We start from the raw sequence: 18,915 nt of genomic DNA on the forward strand, positions 1-18,915 counted from the left end.
TGAAGTCTGTGGCCCCTGCCACAAACCACCTCTCAGGTTCCTTGGTGCAAATAGATCATCCCCCCATCCTTCTAGAAAGCAGAGTTTTTAGAAAGAGAGAACTGAAAACAGCCTAAGGAATACAGGGGAGTCAGATTTGTGACAATGGCTCTATATTTTTCAATGCGCGTTTTAAACTTAACTCTGATTTGGTCAGATCCCATCCAAATAAATTTGTCGGAAACTTCTGTATTCCACACTTGATGACACTTCAAACTCCCACACACATACAAACTCGTTCTTCCTTTTTACAGTCCAGGCACTTGCAGAACGGGGCTGGAGAGCCTGGCGCGATTTCCGGCCGCGGTCCCTACTCCAGGTGGGCCAAGCGCCGCTAACCGCAGGGAAACGCCACAGCCGTCTACACTCGATGGAGCGCCCTGGGACCTGCCCTGGGGCGCAGCCATGGCCGAGGTCCGGGCATACTTCCAGCCCTGGCGCGGGAAAGGGCAAGTCCGCGAGCCGGGGCTGGGTTTCCAGCTGCCCTCCGACGCCCACCTGCGCAAGTCGCCGCACCTTAAAAGCCCGAGAGGTTCGGGAACCGGCTCTCCGAGGTGCGAAGGCGCCCAGGCCCCGCCCAGGAGAGACCTGCGCGGCGCCCAAGTGGGCCGGAGGGACGTCCGGGGGCGGGTCCCGGGTGCGACCGCCCCCTGACCGCGCTATAACTTCGGGCCCCGCCGGGCCACCGCGGGCGGTTGGAGACGTGCGCCTGAGCCCTGGTGAGAAACAGCGCGCGGGGCTGAGCGCAGCTGCTGCAGCTGCTGGACGGCGGCGGGAGGTGGAGACGCCCGGAGGAGGATCGGGAGGGGCGGCGGATTGGGTGGAAGGCAGCGGGGGGCTGTCTGTGCTCCCGGTCGCTGGTTGCACTGCTAAGCCCGAGGGTGTTGCTTCCAACTTTTATCTCCCTAGGAAGCAGGGAGCGTGTCGGGAGACCCTGAGAGTAGGAGGCTGAGCCGGGCTCTTCATCTGTTCTCAGCTTTATTCTTATTCATCTCTAGAACATGGACTTCGCGTGCCTGTGGCTAGGGCTTCTGCTGCCTTTGGTAGCTGCGCTGGATTTCAGCTACCACCACCAGGAAGGGATGGAAGCGTTTTTGAAGAGCGTTGCCCAAAACTACAGTTCTATCACTTACTTACACAGTATTGGGAAGTCTGTGAAAGGTATGACTCGTCTCCTGCACACTTTCCCAAACCCTCAGCCCTCCCTTTTATTCATTAAATATGCCTCCCCTTTCTGTCCCCTCTCTACGAAGTTACTCTGATGGGCTCCAAACAGGTAAACCAGTGCCTTGCAAGTTGGTGGGTTTCTGGTTTCGTTTTTTGATTTGTTTTGTCGGTGGAGTAGTGGGAAGAACTGAATGTTACTGAGCTTCTTTATTGTAATTTAGAGTCACTGAGTCCTTTGCATTTTTGGTGCCACGTTGTTTTGAATCATTCAGACGTGGTTTATCTAGGATATCTAGGATATGGGTCTTATTTATATATGGGTCTTAGGTCCTTTTCAGGATAAAACGTCCCCCACAGGAGTCCATTTATTCATCCCAGTTTTCCTTCTTGTTGGCTTCTTTAAATATGATTTGGACTGTTAGGACTATTTCTTCAAATCTCTTAAATTAAATTAGTGCAGTTTATTGATGAGATTTCTATCTTATGTATAATTAGCCCTATGGCTTAAAGTTCTGCCAAAAAAAAAAAAAGGTGGTTCTTTGACTATAGGCTGTATTTAAAATGTATCCATTTGAGGAAGACAATTGCTAGATAATAACTGTTAGCAGTGACTGAACTCTTCCTAGCATTTTCATTTGTTTTCTCGTTTTCATTTAGAAAGTATATGTAGTTTCATTTTTTTGTAAACAGCAAATTCGAATTCATAGAAAAAGATTAAATTTTTTGTTGAAACTCACCCAGATGATGTGGATTTTATAGCCTGAACTAACTTCTGGACAAGACAAGTAATTTTATGAGATGTTATTTTCTAATCTTTTGTTACATTGATGCCCCCAAAGAGATTACCAGAAAACTTAAATTCTTTAGTTAAAAGTTTTTTAAGGCTTATACAGATCCCAGCTCTGTAAGGTGTGTTCAAATCCTATCTGGATTTTAGCTCTGAATTTTTGAGTCAGTTAGGAATGTGTGTGTGTGTGTGTGTGTGTGTGAATATATATATATATATATATATATATATATATATATATATATATATATATATATACATACATACACATACACATTAGGTGGACACATATCTTTATTTTATTTATTTGTATGTGGTGCTGAGGATCGAACCCAGGGCCTTACACATGCTAGGCAAGCATTCTACTGCTGAGCCCCAGCCCCAGCCCTTAATTACCATATTCTTAAGTAATTATTTTCCCAAAAAAATTGAAGTCATGGTTCTCATATTAAAGAAAAAGTATTAACATGCAATGTAGAATGAAAATCCTTGGTTGTGTGTACTAGTACCTATATTTTTAAACAGCATTGCCAAAGAGTTGGTGCCAAAATTACACTATATTGCTCTATAATCCAAAATTATAGAGGCTGGATGTATGAGAAATCATATCTTGAATCAGCATATGTATTTAATCTTTTGAAACCATTTCCGCCTCAGGCTAGAGTAAAACAATTTAAAAAGATCTAAGATTGCTAATTATGTTAATAAAGGAAATATAGAGCACAACTAATTTGAGTTATTGTTCAGTCATCATTTAAACCACTAAATGATGAGGGTGTTGTTATTTTTTAAGTACTAAATGAATTAGTAAGTTTTTAAATTTTCAAACACAAAGTGCTTGTGAAAGACTGTTAGGAACCCTTTCCAAATGTGAACCAGCCATTCTGATCTATCCATCAAGAAATCAAACCACAGGAATGGTGGAAAGCCAACAGGCTTAATTTTTGTTTACCTTGTAGGCACTCGTGTGGTTAAAGACTGGAGGGGTTATCATGTAAGAATAAAATCGACACCAGCAGTCAAATGTTTATATATGTTGCTCAGAATAATTATTCAGATTAAGAAAAATCCCAAATCTGCCATTAGGTTCCAAGTGATCCATGAGTCAGTTGCCAAAGTGTTGGCATATTAACGTGGCAGTTGAGATGATGTTCCTTTGTTGTGTTTTTTCATTCTATCTTCTGGTGTAGTATAAGTTTGTGAGCAAATGCAATTTACTATATGTGTCATTTGTTTTTATTATTAAAATGGACAACCATACCCAGAAGAGAAAGTAATAGTCTTACCTGGCCAAGTACATTTTTTGTGTTTGTAAAACCTATTACACATACTTTTATTGCTATAACTATGGATCATATTCTGCCTTTTCCCCCATTTCCCATGATTTCATTAATGTATTTCCAGGAATTGACAAGGTCAGTAGATGTGAAATAGTTGTTCTGTAGTATCTTATCTTTTTAATGGTGTGAATTTTTTTAGTCATTTACCCATTAAGGGCATCAGTGTGATTTCTGATTATCTCTTATAAACAATGATGATAGAAAACCATCGATATATGGTTACATGATACATGATAATTGCCTTCTATTCTAATTGGTGATTTTTTTTCCACCTTTCATTTTTGAAATTTTGAAACCCATACACAAGTTGAGCACACTTAGTCTTTTTGCCTAGATTTGGTCGGAGTAGATGGACCATGTTTTTTAACTTTTTGGAGGAATTCTCTCTACCTGGTGACATTGTAAATAAAATCTTAAATGAAGCAAGAGAAGCAGCTCAAGAAAGAGACTGATGACTAAGTTGAGAAAAATCAGAAAAGGTACATTGTTCATCAATTCATTCATTCATTCATTCATTCATTCATCCATCCACGGGAGCACCCACTTTTTTATTATCAACTCCTCTGTTTAGCAGAATGCCTGTAATATAATCAGTGGTCTTTATCTGATTATTTAATGGATTGAATATTTGCTGAACAAAAGTGGTGGGAAGCAAGGAAAGCGGTCTGTTCCCTGCCATCAGGTAGCCTCCCCTTTCAAATACAAATGTAATTATGATGAATTTCTCAGACTAGGCTCTCCACACACACTCAAAACTCTGCTTAGGACTAGTTTTTTTTTTTTTCTCCTCTCTCATAAACTTGTTTTGAGGGTTGACTTTCAATAGATTGCCATGAGAAAGCTGCTGCGCTACATGTGAAATGAGATTTCCTCCCATCTCTTTTATAAGAATCTTGTCTTGACTCCTGCTAGGTCTAATCTTCATTTTATCTGATTAAGGAAGAATAAGGGAAAGGGATAAGTGATAACAATCTTTGTTATCCTGTGCTTTTCGTGCATTAGGTGTTTAATAGATCATTTCAATCTCAACAACTCAAATCAGGCATTATCCTCATTTTCAGACTTGTCAAATGAGGCCTGGAGAAATTAATTAACCTGCTGAACCTGACACAGCTAATAAGATTTAGGGGGAAGATTCACACTTAGGTCTGCCAGTCTTCCAAGCTTCAGAGAAACAACCTGCTACCAATGGAGATGGTTACATTACATTTTGTTTGTTTCTAAACGTTTCCTGTGTTGAGCAATGCTGTGGTGAACATCCTCCTATATAAAACAGCAGAAGTTGTCTGAGTACCGGCTTTGGAACCACCGTGCCCAAGTTCTAGATACTTAGCTTTGAGCTGTGTGACCCTGAGCCTTTAGAGCAATGTTCAGGACATAGCAAGTGTTATGTGACACCTGCTGTTAATATTTTCATTGTTGCAATAGTTCTAAAAGGAAAATATTGAGTTTAAATCAGTTTTAGGAATTTGATGCATATACCAAATTCCTCTAAAAAGATTGTATTGATTTGTAATCTCTCAGGAAATTCAGGAGAAATCTAAAACTTACACTAGTTATATGCTCAATAAAACTAGCATTCTAGTTGTAATATCTAATTTTGTTATTAGTGATGTGAAAGATTACTTTTTGCTGTTAGGTTTATAGTATAAGGGAGAATGCATTTTTCATGCTTCTTTCTCCAAGAATGTTCCCTTTCCCATTCATTCAACAGCCAATTATTTTTATTTCTCTTCTAGGAGTCTACACACTGTCTCAGCTGTTCAGAAATCTCCCTAGAATTGACTTAGATTCTTGCCCCTAAAAGGCATTTACTGTGTTCACATACACAGATCTTTCAAAGTCTCTGGCTCTTAACTAGATTTTAGCTAGTGGTTTACCCTCAAAAAGTCACGCTATATATAAAATTTAGGTACAATTCTTGGTTTTCTGTCATACTCTGCTCATTTCCCAGATATGGTCCTAATACCAATTTCTTGAGATCCTGTAGAAAATGCTTAATGTAATGCAAATATTAAGAAAACCATTAAAATCTAGGAATCTCAGTCATAATATACCTGTTAGTGTTGTGAAGTTATATAAGGTTATCAAACCTTTCTTTTCTGATATGAAATATAAAGCCCCTGAGACATCTAACAGATTTTTATTCCAAATTTTAAATCTCTCTAAACGGCAATGCTCTAAAGCCAAGTAACGTTTGAAGCTTTTATGAAATAATGGTGACAGCCAGCATTAAGTGAATTTTACTTTTTTCCCTTGTGCTTTACATGTTACAATCATCCTAACAATAGTATGAAATACCATTATTATCACCCTAATATATATGTAAAGAACTGAAATTAAATAAATTATCTATTGTTAGTAGGTCACAGAGATTGGACTGGAACTACAGCCCATCTCGTGACAAAGACTGAATCCTTAAGCCCCTTTGCTGTAAAGTTTCTCCGGCTATCTTTTTCTCTGTTCTTGTAACCCTTGACTTGTCTCCTGCTCCTCCATCTGTACCCCATCACCCCTGAGAAAGGGTCTGTATTAAATGTTCTTTTTGTGCTGATATTCTCCCATGGAATTCTGTGGTCCCTTCTCAATAAATTCAAAGTAGTTTGAATTTCCTCTTTTGGTGTAGAGTTGGGATTCTCTCTCCCCTCCTGTTCCATGTGAAAAAGCTCTTTGATTATGAAGCAAAAGGAGAAACTGTCTATTTGTACAAGTATTTCACTCCCCCAACCTGACTGCCATGTTGAGTTTAAGATATTGAGCTAAGAATGGAGCATCTTATCAAGGGCAGTACCGCCCCCTAGGGGGGGATTTAGGTGAAAGACCTAAAACCAGCTGTTTTGTTCACACACATGAAACAGTTTATATAAATATTGAACTTTCCAGAAATATAACTGTATGTAACCTGAGGGAAAATTACATTTGTTTGCTCTTAACTTGATTTTGAGATATTTTATGTTCTGAAAATATTGATGCCATTGTTCAGAATTAAACCAATCTTCATTTGTGATCTATGCCTTTACTGTGACTCTTGATGGAAATATAAGCATCTGACTTTCTCATTATGTCTCTGGTGGAGTCATCCCCAGATTTTTACATTCTGATGCTATATTTTATGTAAATTGCTCTCTATATATAGTTTTAACATTATGTTAATCTTCTAAATAGTGTGTAAATAAATGTGTTATGCTTTCTATGAATCATATACTAGCAGTGGTAAAGTGGAAGTTACAGAATATTGGATGCACAAAAAATGAGGCATTGTCTTTAGGGTTAAGAACTATCAATCTAAAATCACAAACAGAGCTGATACGGATCCAATTCAAGTTAATGTAGCCAACATCCAAAAGGTGCTTATTTCTGTTCTTAATCCACGAACATGTGTGTCAATAACATTGGTGACAACCATATCTGAAGTTGAGAGGTGATAACTGCCATTAGCTCTGTTTTCTCCTTTCAGTTTTCTTATTTAGAATGTCCTCTTCTCTGAGATCACAAAGAAAGTTGGAAAGAATCTTTAAATTGAAATGTTTTTAAAGGTTATATCAAATACCAACATGTATTTGGGGAAAGAAATTAAATCTAATCAAATTTTTATATCTAGTGATTTAAAGTAATTGACATTCTTTCTGCCTCCCTAGCAATTAAATATAACAGCAGTTTGCTAAGAGGCTAGTAAGGCCTAATTTGAGTTTGTGTTAAAATAAAACATAAGTTGCACATTAAAAAAGATTTTTCTCATCTCTGTTTTCCTTCTTTCTTTTTCTTTTCTTTCTATCTTTTTTTTTTTTCCTTTTGATACTGGGGATTGAACCCGGGGTGCCACTGAGCTATATCCCCAGTCCTTTTTACTTTGTATTTTGAGACAGGGTCTTATTAAATTACTGAGGGAATAACTAAGTTGCCCAGCCTGACCTCTAACTTGTGATCCTCCTGCCTCAGCCTCCCAAGTCACTGGGATCTCAGGTATTTGCTGCTGTGCCTGTCCTCATCTCTGTTTTCTGAGGACTACTTCTTGTCAGATGTTTTAAAAGTACAAATGTCCTGATCCATGACATGAACCTTCACATACATACCTTTATCAGTCTCAACTGGAGGGCTTAATCCCCATTGCATCCAAGAAAAAAAAAAAAAAGCAAAAAAGCAATCAACTTTGAAAAGCTGCTTCCTCAGTAGCTATCCAGAGGTGGATATGGCAGCCTCCATGTGGGGAGGCCAAGGTGTTGCCAAAGCCTTCATCCTATCCCAGAATTCTGAAGAAGCTAACTAAATCATCCTTCTGTTGGTTTAAATAAAGATCTTTCGATTAGTTGCTTATCCAGTTTTTAAACTTTCCTGATAGGAAATTCTCTATTAAAACAGAACCAAATTGAAAGATTACAACTAAGGTCACATGAACTGATAAGTATCCAAACGAGTAACTGAGACTCCTTTCCTAAAAAATGCACAGGTATGTTTATGACTACAAACAGGAGAAATTTAGTTTAATACCATATTTTTGGAGCAGAAGTTTTTTTCTATTCCCTGGAGCTGTCAGAATCTTCTGGTACTCCTCTTCCTGAGCATCCTCCCATAGCTCTGTCTGGAAGCCAGTGACCAGCTTTGTCCTGCTTTGTATTGGGTCCTAATGTGCTTGTGATATATCATATAGGCATTCTAAGGGACAAACTGGAAGAGTTTTCCATGCTGATTAAGGGAAGCATAGGAGTTTAAAGATAAGTTATATGTTATCATAAAGTGTAGAAGTATAAAGTACATGTTTTATGTACTTTGTTTTAGGAATATATATATCCCTTTATCATACTCCTATTTTTTAAATTTTTTTTTAGTTGTAGATGGACACAATACCTTTATTTTATTTGTTTATTTTTATGTGGTTCCAGGGATGGAACCCAGCACCTCATGCATGCTAGGCAAGCCCTCTACCACTGAGCTACAGCCCTGGCCCCATATGCTCCTATTTATAATTACATTTATATAAGGACTTCATTCTCTCAGGAAATGAAATTGTTTTCTTGCAGTGTAACCTGTTTTACTAAAACTCATTTTTATGGTAAGTAGTACGTTAACTTAGGTAGAATTGGAATACCATACTTATGACTCACTCCAAGATAAGTCACTGAAACACAGATGGAGGCCTTAGAAATTAGTGTCCTTCAGGGGGCAAAGGACTAACTGAATTATTCACTGACAGGCCTAAGGTGGTTCTACCTGCCTCCTTTGCCCTCAGCCCCCCAAACATTAACCAAATGTGTGTTAGGAGAAGAGAGAGTCAATATTTACAAATCCTCTCATGGTGAGTGAGGTATGCACTCCTATAAAAATGAAGACATCTAGAGACATTTAGGAACATATAATCATCTTAACATGAAATTCCACAGGTGTTTTCTCATTATTTTTAAATAAGATTTATTTACACCTTACTAATAATACCAAATGTACATAGAGTTAGCTTGCAGATACAGGTTGCTCCATTGGGGAAAATATTTTTTTTTTATATTACTCTTGGAGACTCTAGTGAATACCTTCCTATGATAGAGATAACATAGGCATGCACGTAGTTGGTTTATCTTTTATTACGGGAAAGTGCTTTTCTACATGTGAAGAAACAAAGATGAGTTGGGAAGGGAACATTCTAGCCTTTTAAGAATATGTTCTTCTAAATGTAAAAATGTGTTTTCAGAGTCCATGCTATACAGTTCCAGCAAACAGCACAATGTTAGTTGCAGAGACTTTCAAACATTTAAAATAGAGCTCTTTGGTCAAATGATCCTACAGGGAAGTAAACATCATTTTTTGTGCCAGGCTGTGTATTAGGCTAGGGCTGTAGCACTGAACAGCCTCTGCACTGATGTTTCTTATACATGCTAATAGGGACAATTGACAAAAAACAGAGTGAATAAAGATTTTAATTGCTATGAAGCACATAAATAATTTAATGGAGAGTAACAGTCCCCCTAGAATATAACTTCTGTGAAGACAGGGAGTTTATCTTGTTTATTGCTATGTAGGAGTCCCTTCGTATCCATGGTTTCAGCTTCATCCGTGGTCTGAAGATACTAAATGGAAAATTCTAGAAGTAAACAATTCATAAGTCTCATAGTGATTCATAATTCTAGAAGTAAACAATTCATAAGTCTCATAGTAAGTGTTCACACCACTCTGAACAGTGTGATGAAATCGCATGCTGTCCCACTTTGTCCAGCATGGGGTGTGAATCATCCCTTTGTTTGTCATAGGATGTACTACGGGTCCTGTTGTCACTTAGTAGCCATCTCCATTATCAAATCAAGTGACATGGTATTGCCGTGCTTGTGTTTAACTCTTATGTTACTTAATTACAACCCCAAAGCACAATTGTAGTGATGTGCAAGAGTACTATAATAAATTACCACCTCACAGATAAGGGGGAACTACTGTATTCTCAGTGCCTCGAACATAGCAGTTATTGTTTTGAGAGAATGTTGCATGGAAAGACCATGATACTGAAAAGATGGTAGATTTGAGCTGAGATCTGAAGGGTGAGAGAGAGCTAGTCCTTACAGCCTAATTCAGATTGCATGAGGTACAGAGGCCTCAACTGCAGTAGGTTGGCTGTATTCTACAGAAAGATGTGAGGGCAGCATAACCAGAGCATAGTGAGCCCACCCAGGAGAGTGGTGTCTGAGGAAGTTGAAGAAATGTTCAGGGGACAAGTCATAGAGAGCCTTAAAATCCAACTCTAACATGAAAGTTTGAATTTTTAAAATAATGGGAAACCATCAAAGTATTTTAGGCAGAGAATGATGCCATAGGTTTAAAAAAAAATTTTTGACTGCTAAACAGAGAATTCATTAAAAATGGACAAGTATAGAAGCAGGGAGAATAATCCAATTATGGAAGTCCAGGCAAATGTTGATGATGGTGATTTGGATTAAAATGTTGTATTAGAAATGGAGAGAAACAGAGAAATTAGAGATTTGTTCTGGAAATAGAACCAACCATGTTGGATCATGGATTAGATTCAGAAGGAGATGAGTGTGAGGAAAACAGAAAAATCAAAGATGGCTGGGGGTGTCGCTCAGTTGTAGAAGTGCTTGCCTCGCACACGTGAGGCCCTGGATTCAATCCCCAGCACCACATTTAAAAAAAAGTCAAAGATGTTTCTTAGGTTTTATGTTTTGGAAGCTCAGTCTATAAAGTGTTGTTAACCAAGGTGGAGAAACCAGAAAAGGACACAGATGGGGTAAAAACAAGAGCTCTGATCTGGATGGTTTTCTTAAAATTTTGAAATCTTTAATTGATATCCAGTTGGGATGTTCAGTAGGCAGTTGGGTATATAAGTGGAGTATGGGGGTAGAAATGAACTTGGGAACCATCAACATATAGATGGTATTGAAACCCATGCAACTATAAAATAATCTAACTAAGAAAAGGTGGAAATGAAATTGGCAATGAAGTAGGAGGAGAACAGGGAGCGGTATCCCTGGAGAGGGAGTAGCTCAAGGAGGATGTTTCAGGCGTTTCACAACCACCACTAGTGATCTGCTGGAAGGACAACTCAACATAAAGTTATACTCAAGACTGAGCACAGCAAAGGATACAGTGCAAGAACAAGAGGCTAAAGATGCACAATGTCAGAAACTAGAGGGGGCAGTGTAGGTTTCTTGTTCTCCCTCTGTAAGGATCTGTCCCACATTTTTCTTGGGGATACGTGTTTCTATGAACTGCAGAGACACATGCAAAATGCCTCACCTAGGGAAGCCCACTTGAGTCTTGGGAGTTCAAAGTTCTACAAAGGAACTGGTCACATATCCATGTGACCAGCCAGAGTGCAGACTCCTAACTGGGTACCAGGTGCACATGAAATGATGCATCATGCTTACTTTGAACAGAGCTTTTGGCTTGGTACATCCTGACCCACTGTCTTGGGGTACAAAAAAAATATGAATTAGTATACATTTCAAGAGTTTAGTGCTCAGAGTTTTGTTCAGGGTCATTGCCATGACTGTAGATGTCCCCAGAGATAAGCAAGGGCTGAGTAAAGTAGATTGGCTATGGTGATTCTTTCCTCTCAAGGTCATGGTTAATGTTGTGTGTTGGCTGAAAGTCAAAACTGAGAGCCACAAAGTTAAGTGGTATATCCCAAAGAATAATTTATGAAATTCTTGTTTCTCTGTAGATTCATTTCTTTCTTTTCTTTTTAAACATTTATTTGAATGCCTAACATAGTCTTTGGCATGTGCTAGCACAGGAAAATGAAGGTAAAGAAGTTAGGCATGGCCCCTGCCCCAGCAGAATTGAGGCGAACAGATCTGGATTAATGAACCAGATTTATCAGATAAATACAGATGCAATTAGCACCATGGGGGTGAATGGCAGAGAACTAAACATGGAAGACCTGAAGAGAAAAGAGAAGTCAGCTGTGTGAAGAAGAGGAGGCAAGGCAATAAATAGCATCTTCAAAGGCCTGAAGGTGAAGGAGCACAATGAACTTGAGGAACAAGGGGAAAGGAGGATGAGAAAGGGAGGGGAAACTGAGGAGGAAGGGGGACGTGGAGGACTTGTCCACTTCACCTCGTTTTTTTTTTTCTTCACCCTAGAGGAGGCACAAACATCCTAGGGGATATATGCCTGATAGAAAAATGACAGGTTTATTTTCTTGATTGGGAATTTTCTGGTAGTTTTACAATTTACTTTATATTACAGTAGAGGTTCCTTTTAAGAAATGTGGCCAAGGCACACCTGTAATCTCAGCAACCCAAGAGGCTGAGACAGGAGGATCACCAGTTCAAGACCAGCCTGGGACACTTAGCAAGACCCTGTCTCAAAATAAAAAATCAAAAGGGCTGGGAATGTAGCTCAATAGTAGAGCACCCCTGGATTCAATCCCCAGTACCACCAAAAAAAAAAAAAAAAAACCCTCTATGATTAAGTTATTTACATTCCCATTTGACAGGTGAGAGCAAACAGATTTTATTTTCCCCCTGCCCATCCTCCCACCTTTCAGATTTTACAAATGAAGAAACTGATGACCCCAAATTATATCTTTTTTTTTTTTTTAAGGATTGAACTCAGGGGCGTTCAGCCACTGAGCCACATCCCCAGCCCTATTTTGTATTTTGTATTTTTTTTTTTTTTTTTTTTTTTAGAGACAGGATCTCACTGAGTTGCTTAGTGCCTTGCTGTTGCTGAGGCTGGCTTTGAACTCCCAATCCTCCTGTCTCAGCCTCCCAAGCCGCTGGGATTACAGGCATGTGCCACCACGCCCAACCCAAAATTATATCTTAGGAACCAATAGATTTGGTTCATTAACCTAGATCTTTTAGAAATTCATTTATGTATTCATTCAACAAATATTTGTTTATTGAGCTCCTACTGCCTACCAGAACTTTTGTGGGGGTATACAAGGAACAGGACATGGACCTTTCCCTTGAGAAACTAGATCATGTGCCCTTAATACACGGTCCCCATAATGGGAGAGACATTGCAATAGGGCTGTGCTCCCCCATCTGGCCTCCAGAGTGCTTGGTAAAGCTGTCAAAGGCTCATCAGGGAAGTTGGTGCTTGAACAGTTTCAGCATTTTACCAGACACACAGGTGAGAGGGGCAGAATTCCAGGTAAAGTGAGTGGGAAAACACCTCACTTGCTTGTATACCAGGGGCCATCCACAGAGACTGGAGTGGGATGGGTCTGCCCTGGCAGAGGCAGCAGAACCTCAAAAAGGAGATGGGATGTCTCTTGAATATATGATCCAGGATAAAAACTTGGTGGCAATTTATTCTAATGCATTTTTTAGCATTAGAATAGTTTTAGAAGGCCCCTGTCATTGTGGGTTTTTGTTTTTGAAAAGGAACTATTCAAAGAACAGTGATAAACAAACTATTCAAAGAATAGTGATAAGTAAGGAAAATATTTTGACTCACGTAATTTCTCACTGAAATTGGCAATATTTGTAGTCCCAGGGGAACTATGTTTCCATAGGACATTCTGTTCTCTGTCTTTGGGAAACTGTCCTTTAAAAAAAAAAAAAAAAGTAATAAAGGGAGGTATTTGAGGATTAGTAATAAAAGTTATATGCTTCATTGAATGCTTTCTGTGAACTGGTCCTTTTCTATATTATTTTAAATTCTGACACCAGCAAGGTGTCAAGTCATGTTCTGCCCGTTTTACAGATGGGGAAACCAAGACCAGGAGAAATTACTTGCTTGAGACAACTTGGCTAGTAAGGAGCAGAGCTGGCAATTCAGACCCACTCCTAAAAGGATTCAAAGCCTCTGTTCCAGTTTCTAACAGGGTCTTTACGGCTCTGAGGCTTCTGTGGAGGTGGCCTTGGGTCCTTCCCAGGTGAGGAGAGAGTTGACTCTTGAGGTCCCCTTTCTTAACCTAGAGTAGCTCAGCTTCAACTGTTTTCCTTGGGTTTCCACATAAGATCATATTGGAATAAATTTCCATTCCCAGGTTGAGTAATATGAAATACCTGGTTGACCCTGGTACCTTTGCAAGAGTAAACTGAGGATGTGCCATGAGCCAGCTAAAGGGCTAGACTCTGCAGGGTGTCAAGGAGGATTCGTCCCTTCTTTTGGAATGTAGCATTCTAGTTGAGTCCTTCACATAGGTGATACTTCACAAAGGTTCAGAGCCCTCTGAAACAGATCAAAGTGTCATTATAGAATATTAAATGTATTCTGTTTATCAAGCCAAATGCTATGAGCTTGTGTATATAACATGGTGTCTTGGCTGATGACCTGCACGTTGGGTTAAGCAAAAGATCTCGCTCCTTACCTCTACTCCCATTGTGACTATGTCCTGGCCTCTGAATGCTCAGGAACATTAACCACCTGTCCTGATTTATGCAGACTCAGAAGCCACCTCACAGTCATTTATGATTCAGATTTATGCAGATTCCTTGGAGGGACAAGGTGGAATGAGAGGGTAGGGGTAGGAGAGAAGGAACAGAATCTGGCTTTCAGGAGCTCTGGATTTTCCACTGAGCACCGCCAAGATCCCTTGTCTGCTACAGGCCTCTGGGGGAAGACTGCATAGACCAATGAGGAGTCTAATGGATACGAAAGAGCCCACTCAGCATCCTTCCCATCTGGGAGGAAGAGATGCCAGAGCAACATAGGACACTTGGGCCTGCCCTGAGCAGCCTCAACTCCTAGGCATTTTGCAAAGAAGGTGGTAGGATCACACAAGTAGCTATGTCATTATTCACCACAGGGGTCCCATTTACTAGAGAAGAAGGCTTTTCCCATTTGCTAGATGAAGACAGGAAGGAAGGAAAACAAAATCACCTTGTGTTGGGTAGATTAACAGAATCCCAGGTGGCTGTAACACTGAGGCTTGTGCAGTCAGCAGCCCAAACTCTATTTCCTCTAAGGGACATGTTATGAGCTGGCAAATGGGTACATGCAATCTAGTGAGAAACCATTTGATTTTGAGATAGAAACTCGAGGGAAATAGAGTGAGCTAATGGAGTGGAGCGTTGCCCTGTATGAAAACCAAGCATTTGGATTCTAAAACCCATTAGGCTCAGAGGGCACAGTATGATCCTAGAGGTTGTAAGTGACCCATGAGAACTTTAATAATGCCTTTTCTTATGCTCTCTGTTTTTTGAATATCCTTTATAACAACTTATCAATTGGTCATTTTAAAAACAGGTTTCTAGGGCTAGGGATATAGCTCAGTTGGTAGAGTGCTTGCCTTGCATGCCCAAGGCCCTGGGTTTAATCCCCAGCACCACACACACACACACACACACAAAAAAAAAAAAAAGATTTCCAGGTGCTGAGTGTGGTGGTACATGCCTGCTGGCCCACCTACTTGAGAGGCTGAGGCAGGAGGCTCGCTTGAACCCAGGAATTTGAGTCCAGCCTGAGTAACATAGATGCTGTCTCCTAAAATAAGAAATAAATAAATAATTTTTTAAAAGATTTCTATGTTCAGTGATATGGTGAAAATGAAGTGTTTGGCAAAGTCATCTCAATTTTTAAAAACAGTAAAAAAGAGATCTTAGTATCAGATACTGAAGTCAAGTAGCTATCAGAATAGGGAAAATATCATATTTATACCCTTACCCACAAATACACAGATATTTATAAGCAATAATAGGCAGTTTAATAGTGGTTAACAACACAGACCCTGAAAAGCATAAAGTGCCTGAGTTAAAATCCTGGCTCTGCTATTGAGTAGCCATGATCTTAAACCAGTGTCTCACCTTCTCTGTGCCCACTGCCTCTTTTATAAAATGGAAATGATGGTATCCTCCTCCTGGATTGTTGAGAAGACTACATAGGTTAATAAATGTAAAGTGCTCAGAATTTAATGGTCACATAACAAATGCTGTAGAAGGATGTGCTACTACTATTACTGCTACATAGATGGTGATATTCGACAACTTGAACGTGGCACTGACGTAAGTTTTTGGTGCGTGACACCCTTCAGCCTTGAGTTTGCTGAACAGCTACGTAGCATTCCTGCTTTCTGTCACTGAGTCTGCACAGCCCATCTGAGGCAGGTAGCCATTTGCAGCTTTAGAGATCCACATGCCAGTGGTTAAGTAACTTGCCCTGGGCCAAGGCAAGTACCCAGCCCATTCAGGAGCTCCCAGTCTTCACAGCTTGGCTCTTGCCACAGTTGCAGGTGGAGCTGACCTTGTTCCTGCCCCAGAGGGCAGCACAGTAGTTACAGCACCCTTGCCAGACCCCATTGTATAGAGAGGAACCTGAGGGCATAGAATTAATTGAATTGCCAGAGGTCAGTCTCCAATCAGACTGTGACATCCAGATAGGAAACCAGATCTAATACTAGGACTATGTCTCTTTCTGTAGGGTCTAAATGTTTGTGGTATGTTTGACAAAAAAGGACTCAGGATAAGTTGTCAGATACTGGATGACACATTCTCTTGGCATCTAGCCTATGTATATTCAGATACCGGGTAAAAAAGCTTCCTTTGCTTTAATTAGCTTGTACTTAGATATTTGGCAGTGTGAATGAACATAAAAAAAAAAAAAAAAGTTCTGTGGGGTGTTTTTGCTTTGGGAAATCTCCTCTTCAAAGGGTTTAAAATTATGTTTAACAGTAATGTAGTAATTTTAGGTTAAGACCAGCCCATTTTTCTCTTATCACCCTTTATATTTGTCACTCTCTCTCTAAAATGAGCTCTCTATCCTATGATAACATTTGCACCAAGTATATATGATTTACAGCATTATTTATAACAAAACGAAAATGACGCAGCCATCTAATTAATGCCTGATTTGTGTACTTACAATGGCTAAAATAACAAATTTAGTTATATGGTTTAGCATAGTTTTTAAAAGTAGTAATATCTACTGCCATGTTGGGGGAGTGCTTGCCTACCATAAATTGCCTACCATGTGTAAGGCCCTGGGTTTGAAATTTTTAAAAAAATAGTAATGTGGTGTACCAAAAAACAGTGAACTGGGAATTGTATTGAATAAGTGAATTGTATGGCATATGAATTATACCTCAAAGATTTTTTTTTTTTAAATACATACATTCATCAATAGGGAATTGGTTAGATTATTTCAAATCTGGTCAATGGAATATTATACAACCTTTATAAAAGAATAAGGTAAATTTGTATATTTTGTCATGGGACGATGTCCAGAATCTATAGTGGATAAAATAAGTTCATAGTCAAATATTTTTCTCTTCATTTATGTGTATACACAGATCTAGTTTTGAGTTTCATTCTTTTTTTTTAATAATACCTTTATTTATTTATTTTTATGTGGTGCTGAAGATCTAACCCGGTGCCTCACGCGTACTAGGCAAGCGCTTTACCACTGAGTTACAACCCCAGCCCACAGGTTGTGTTTCATTCTCACAAGTATTTTTGTGCAACTTGCCTTTTTCACTTATGTATGTTGGAGGCCAGTAAGTGTCGAGATGCCTCTTTGTTTTAAACTACTTCATACTATTCTGTGGTATGATTGGGGGTGGGGAGTGGTACTGGAAATCAAACCCAGGGCCTTACACATGCTAGGCAAGCTCTCCTTCAATAGAGGTATGCCCCTAGCTTTACCGTATGATTTTTTTTTAATATTTGTTTTTTAGTTTTAGGTGGATACAATATCTTTTTTTTTTAATTATTTTTATGTGGTGCTGAGGATCAAATCCAGTGCCTCACACATGCTATGCAAGCACCACTTGAGCCACAACCCAAGCCTTTATGATGTGATTTTTATCATAGTTTATTTAATCATTTTTATATTGCTCAATATTTAGGTCACTTACAACTTTTAGATATTTTGAATGATAGTGCAATAGATACTATTGAACAAGCACCTCAGCTCAACAATTTCCCAAGCTAGGTATTGCTAAATCAAGGGTACATGAATTTTTGTGCTTGATAGATACTGACAAATTTCCCTTCATAATAAGGTATATTTTTTAACTCCCAGCATCACATGAGTATGTGCATTTCCTCACATTATAACCAACACTTTAAATTTTTTTCTAATCTGCATGGTAAAAAAAAAAAAAATCTCCATTTTAAATTGAATTTCATGATTACAAGTGAGAATGAGTATGTTTTCACACTTATTCAACATTAAATAAACATTGATGTTCCGGATGCAGGATCAGACAACAGTGAACAAATAGGTCCCTACCCCTGTGGACCTTGAATTCACAGTTTATTGGCAGCTTATATTTTCTCAAGCCTTTTGCCTATTTTTTTTTTTTTACTTACTCACAGACCTTCTTAGATATTTTGTTATCTATGTGGCAAATGTTTTCACCTGTTCTGTGACTTATCTATGAAACTTTGTTTCCAATGTCTTTTTCCTACAGAAGTTTTTAATTTGCATGAGGTCATGTCCATCAGACTTTTCCTTAAAAGCTTTTATGTTTTATGTCTCATTTTAAAAAGCCACCTTTACCCCCAAGGTCATAAATATATTCCATACATTTTCAGTATTTTTATAGTTTTAGTTTTTAGCACCTAAATTCATCTGGAATCTATTTTTGAAAGTGGAGTGTAAGTGAATAGATTTCACATTCTATAGCGTATATTTTTGAACATTCACAAATTTTGAAGTGTGGATGACTTTTGTAAGCAGAAAGAGCCATGAAGAATCTGAAAAGACACTCAGGACGTGATGTCCAGAGGAGAAAAGGGAATGTGATGAGGAGAGCAGGCTGTGGAGTACACTCAGGTCATAATGGGTCGAGGCAGGGACAGAGGCAGGAAACATGAATCAATGCCTGATTCAAGTTTGCTGTGATCTGCCTCACAAGAGCCAGATCACAGCAAACGTGAATCAGACATTGGATTCTTTGGCATTTCTACTTATAACAGAATTTTTATTCCATAATTTGGGACAAAATAAGTTTGAGATAATGCCCTAAAAAAAAAAATAACCCAGCCCTGGATTAATGATTGACTTTTTCCATTCATTCTAATAGCAAAGGTAGTGGACTATTAAACTGTATAGGCATGTTAATTAACATGTTTTTAGTTTCAAGAGATAATATCTTGTGACTTGAAGTATGATTAACAAATGAGCAAGCTTTGTGGGTAATTCTTTGGAAGGGGGGGTGGGTAGGAACTACTCTAAGCTAATCAATCCAAA

General features: G+C 39.0%; 1 protein-coding gene across 2 annotated transcripts in view; it reads left to right on the forward strand.

Moving 5' to 3' along the window:
- Positions 1-731: 731 nt before the first annotated feature.
- Positions 732-18,915, forward strand: part of Cpm (carboxypeptidase M) — a 64,781-nt gene continuing 46,597 nt past the window's right edge. The window contains exons 1-2 of one of the 2 annotated variants that reach the window (XM_027924175.2): positions 732-758; positions 1,038-1,200. In XM_027924175.2, the coding sequence (XP_027779976.2) occupies positions 1,041-1,200 (160 nt within the window). In that variant the 5' untranslated portion in view covers positions 732-758; positions 1,038-1,040. Of the gene's footprint in view, positions 759-1,037; positions 1,201-18,915 lie in introns of those variants that run through there. The other variant, XM_071609694.1, reaches the window with a different exon arrangement.

This window comes from Marmota flaviventris, chromosome 3 (assembly GCF_047511675.1).
Source record: "Marmota flaviventris isolate mMarFla1 chromosome 3, mMarFla1.hap1, whole genome shotgun sequence".
Classification (NCBI taxonomy): domain Eukaryota; kingdom Metazoa; phylum Chordata; class Mammalia; order Rodentia; family Sciuridae; genus Marmota; species Marmota flaviventris.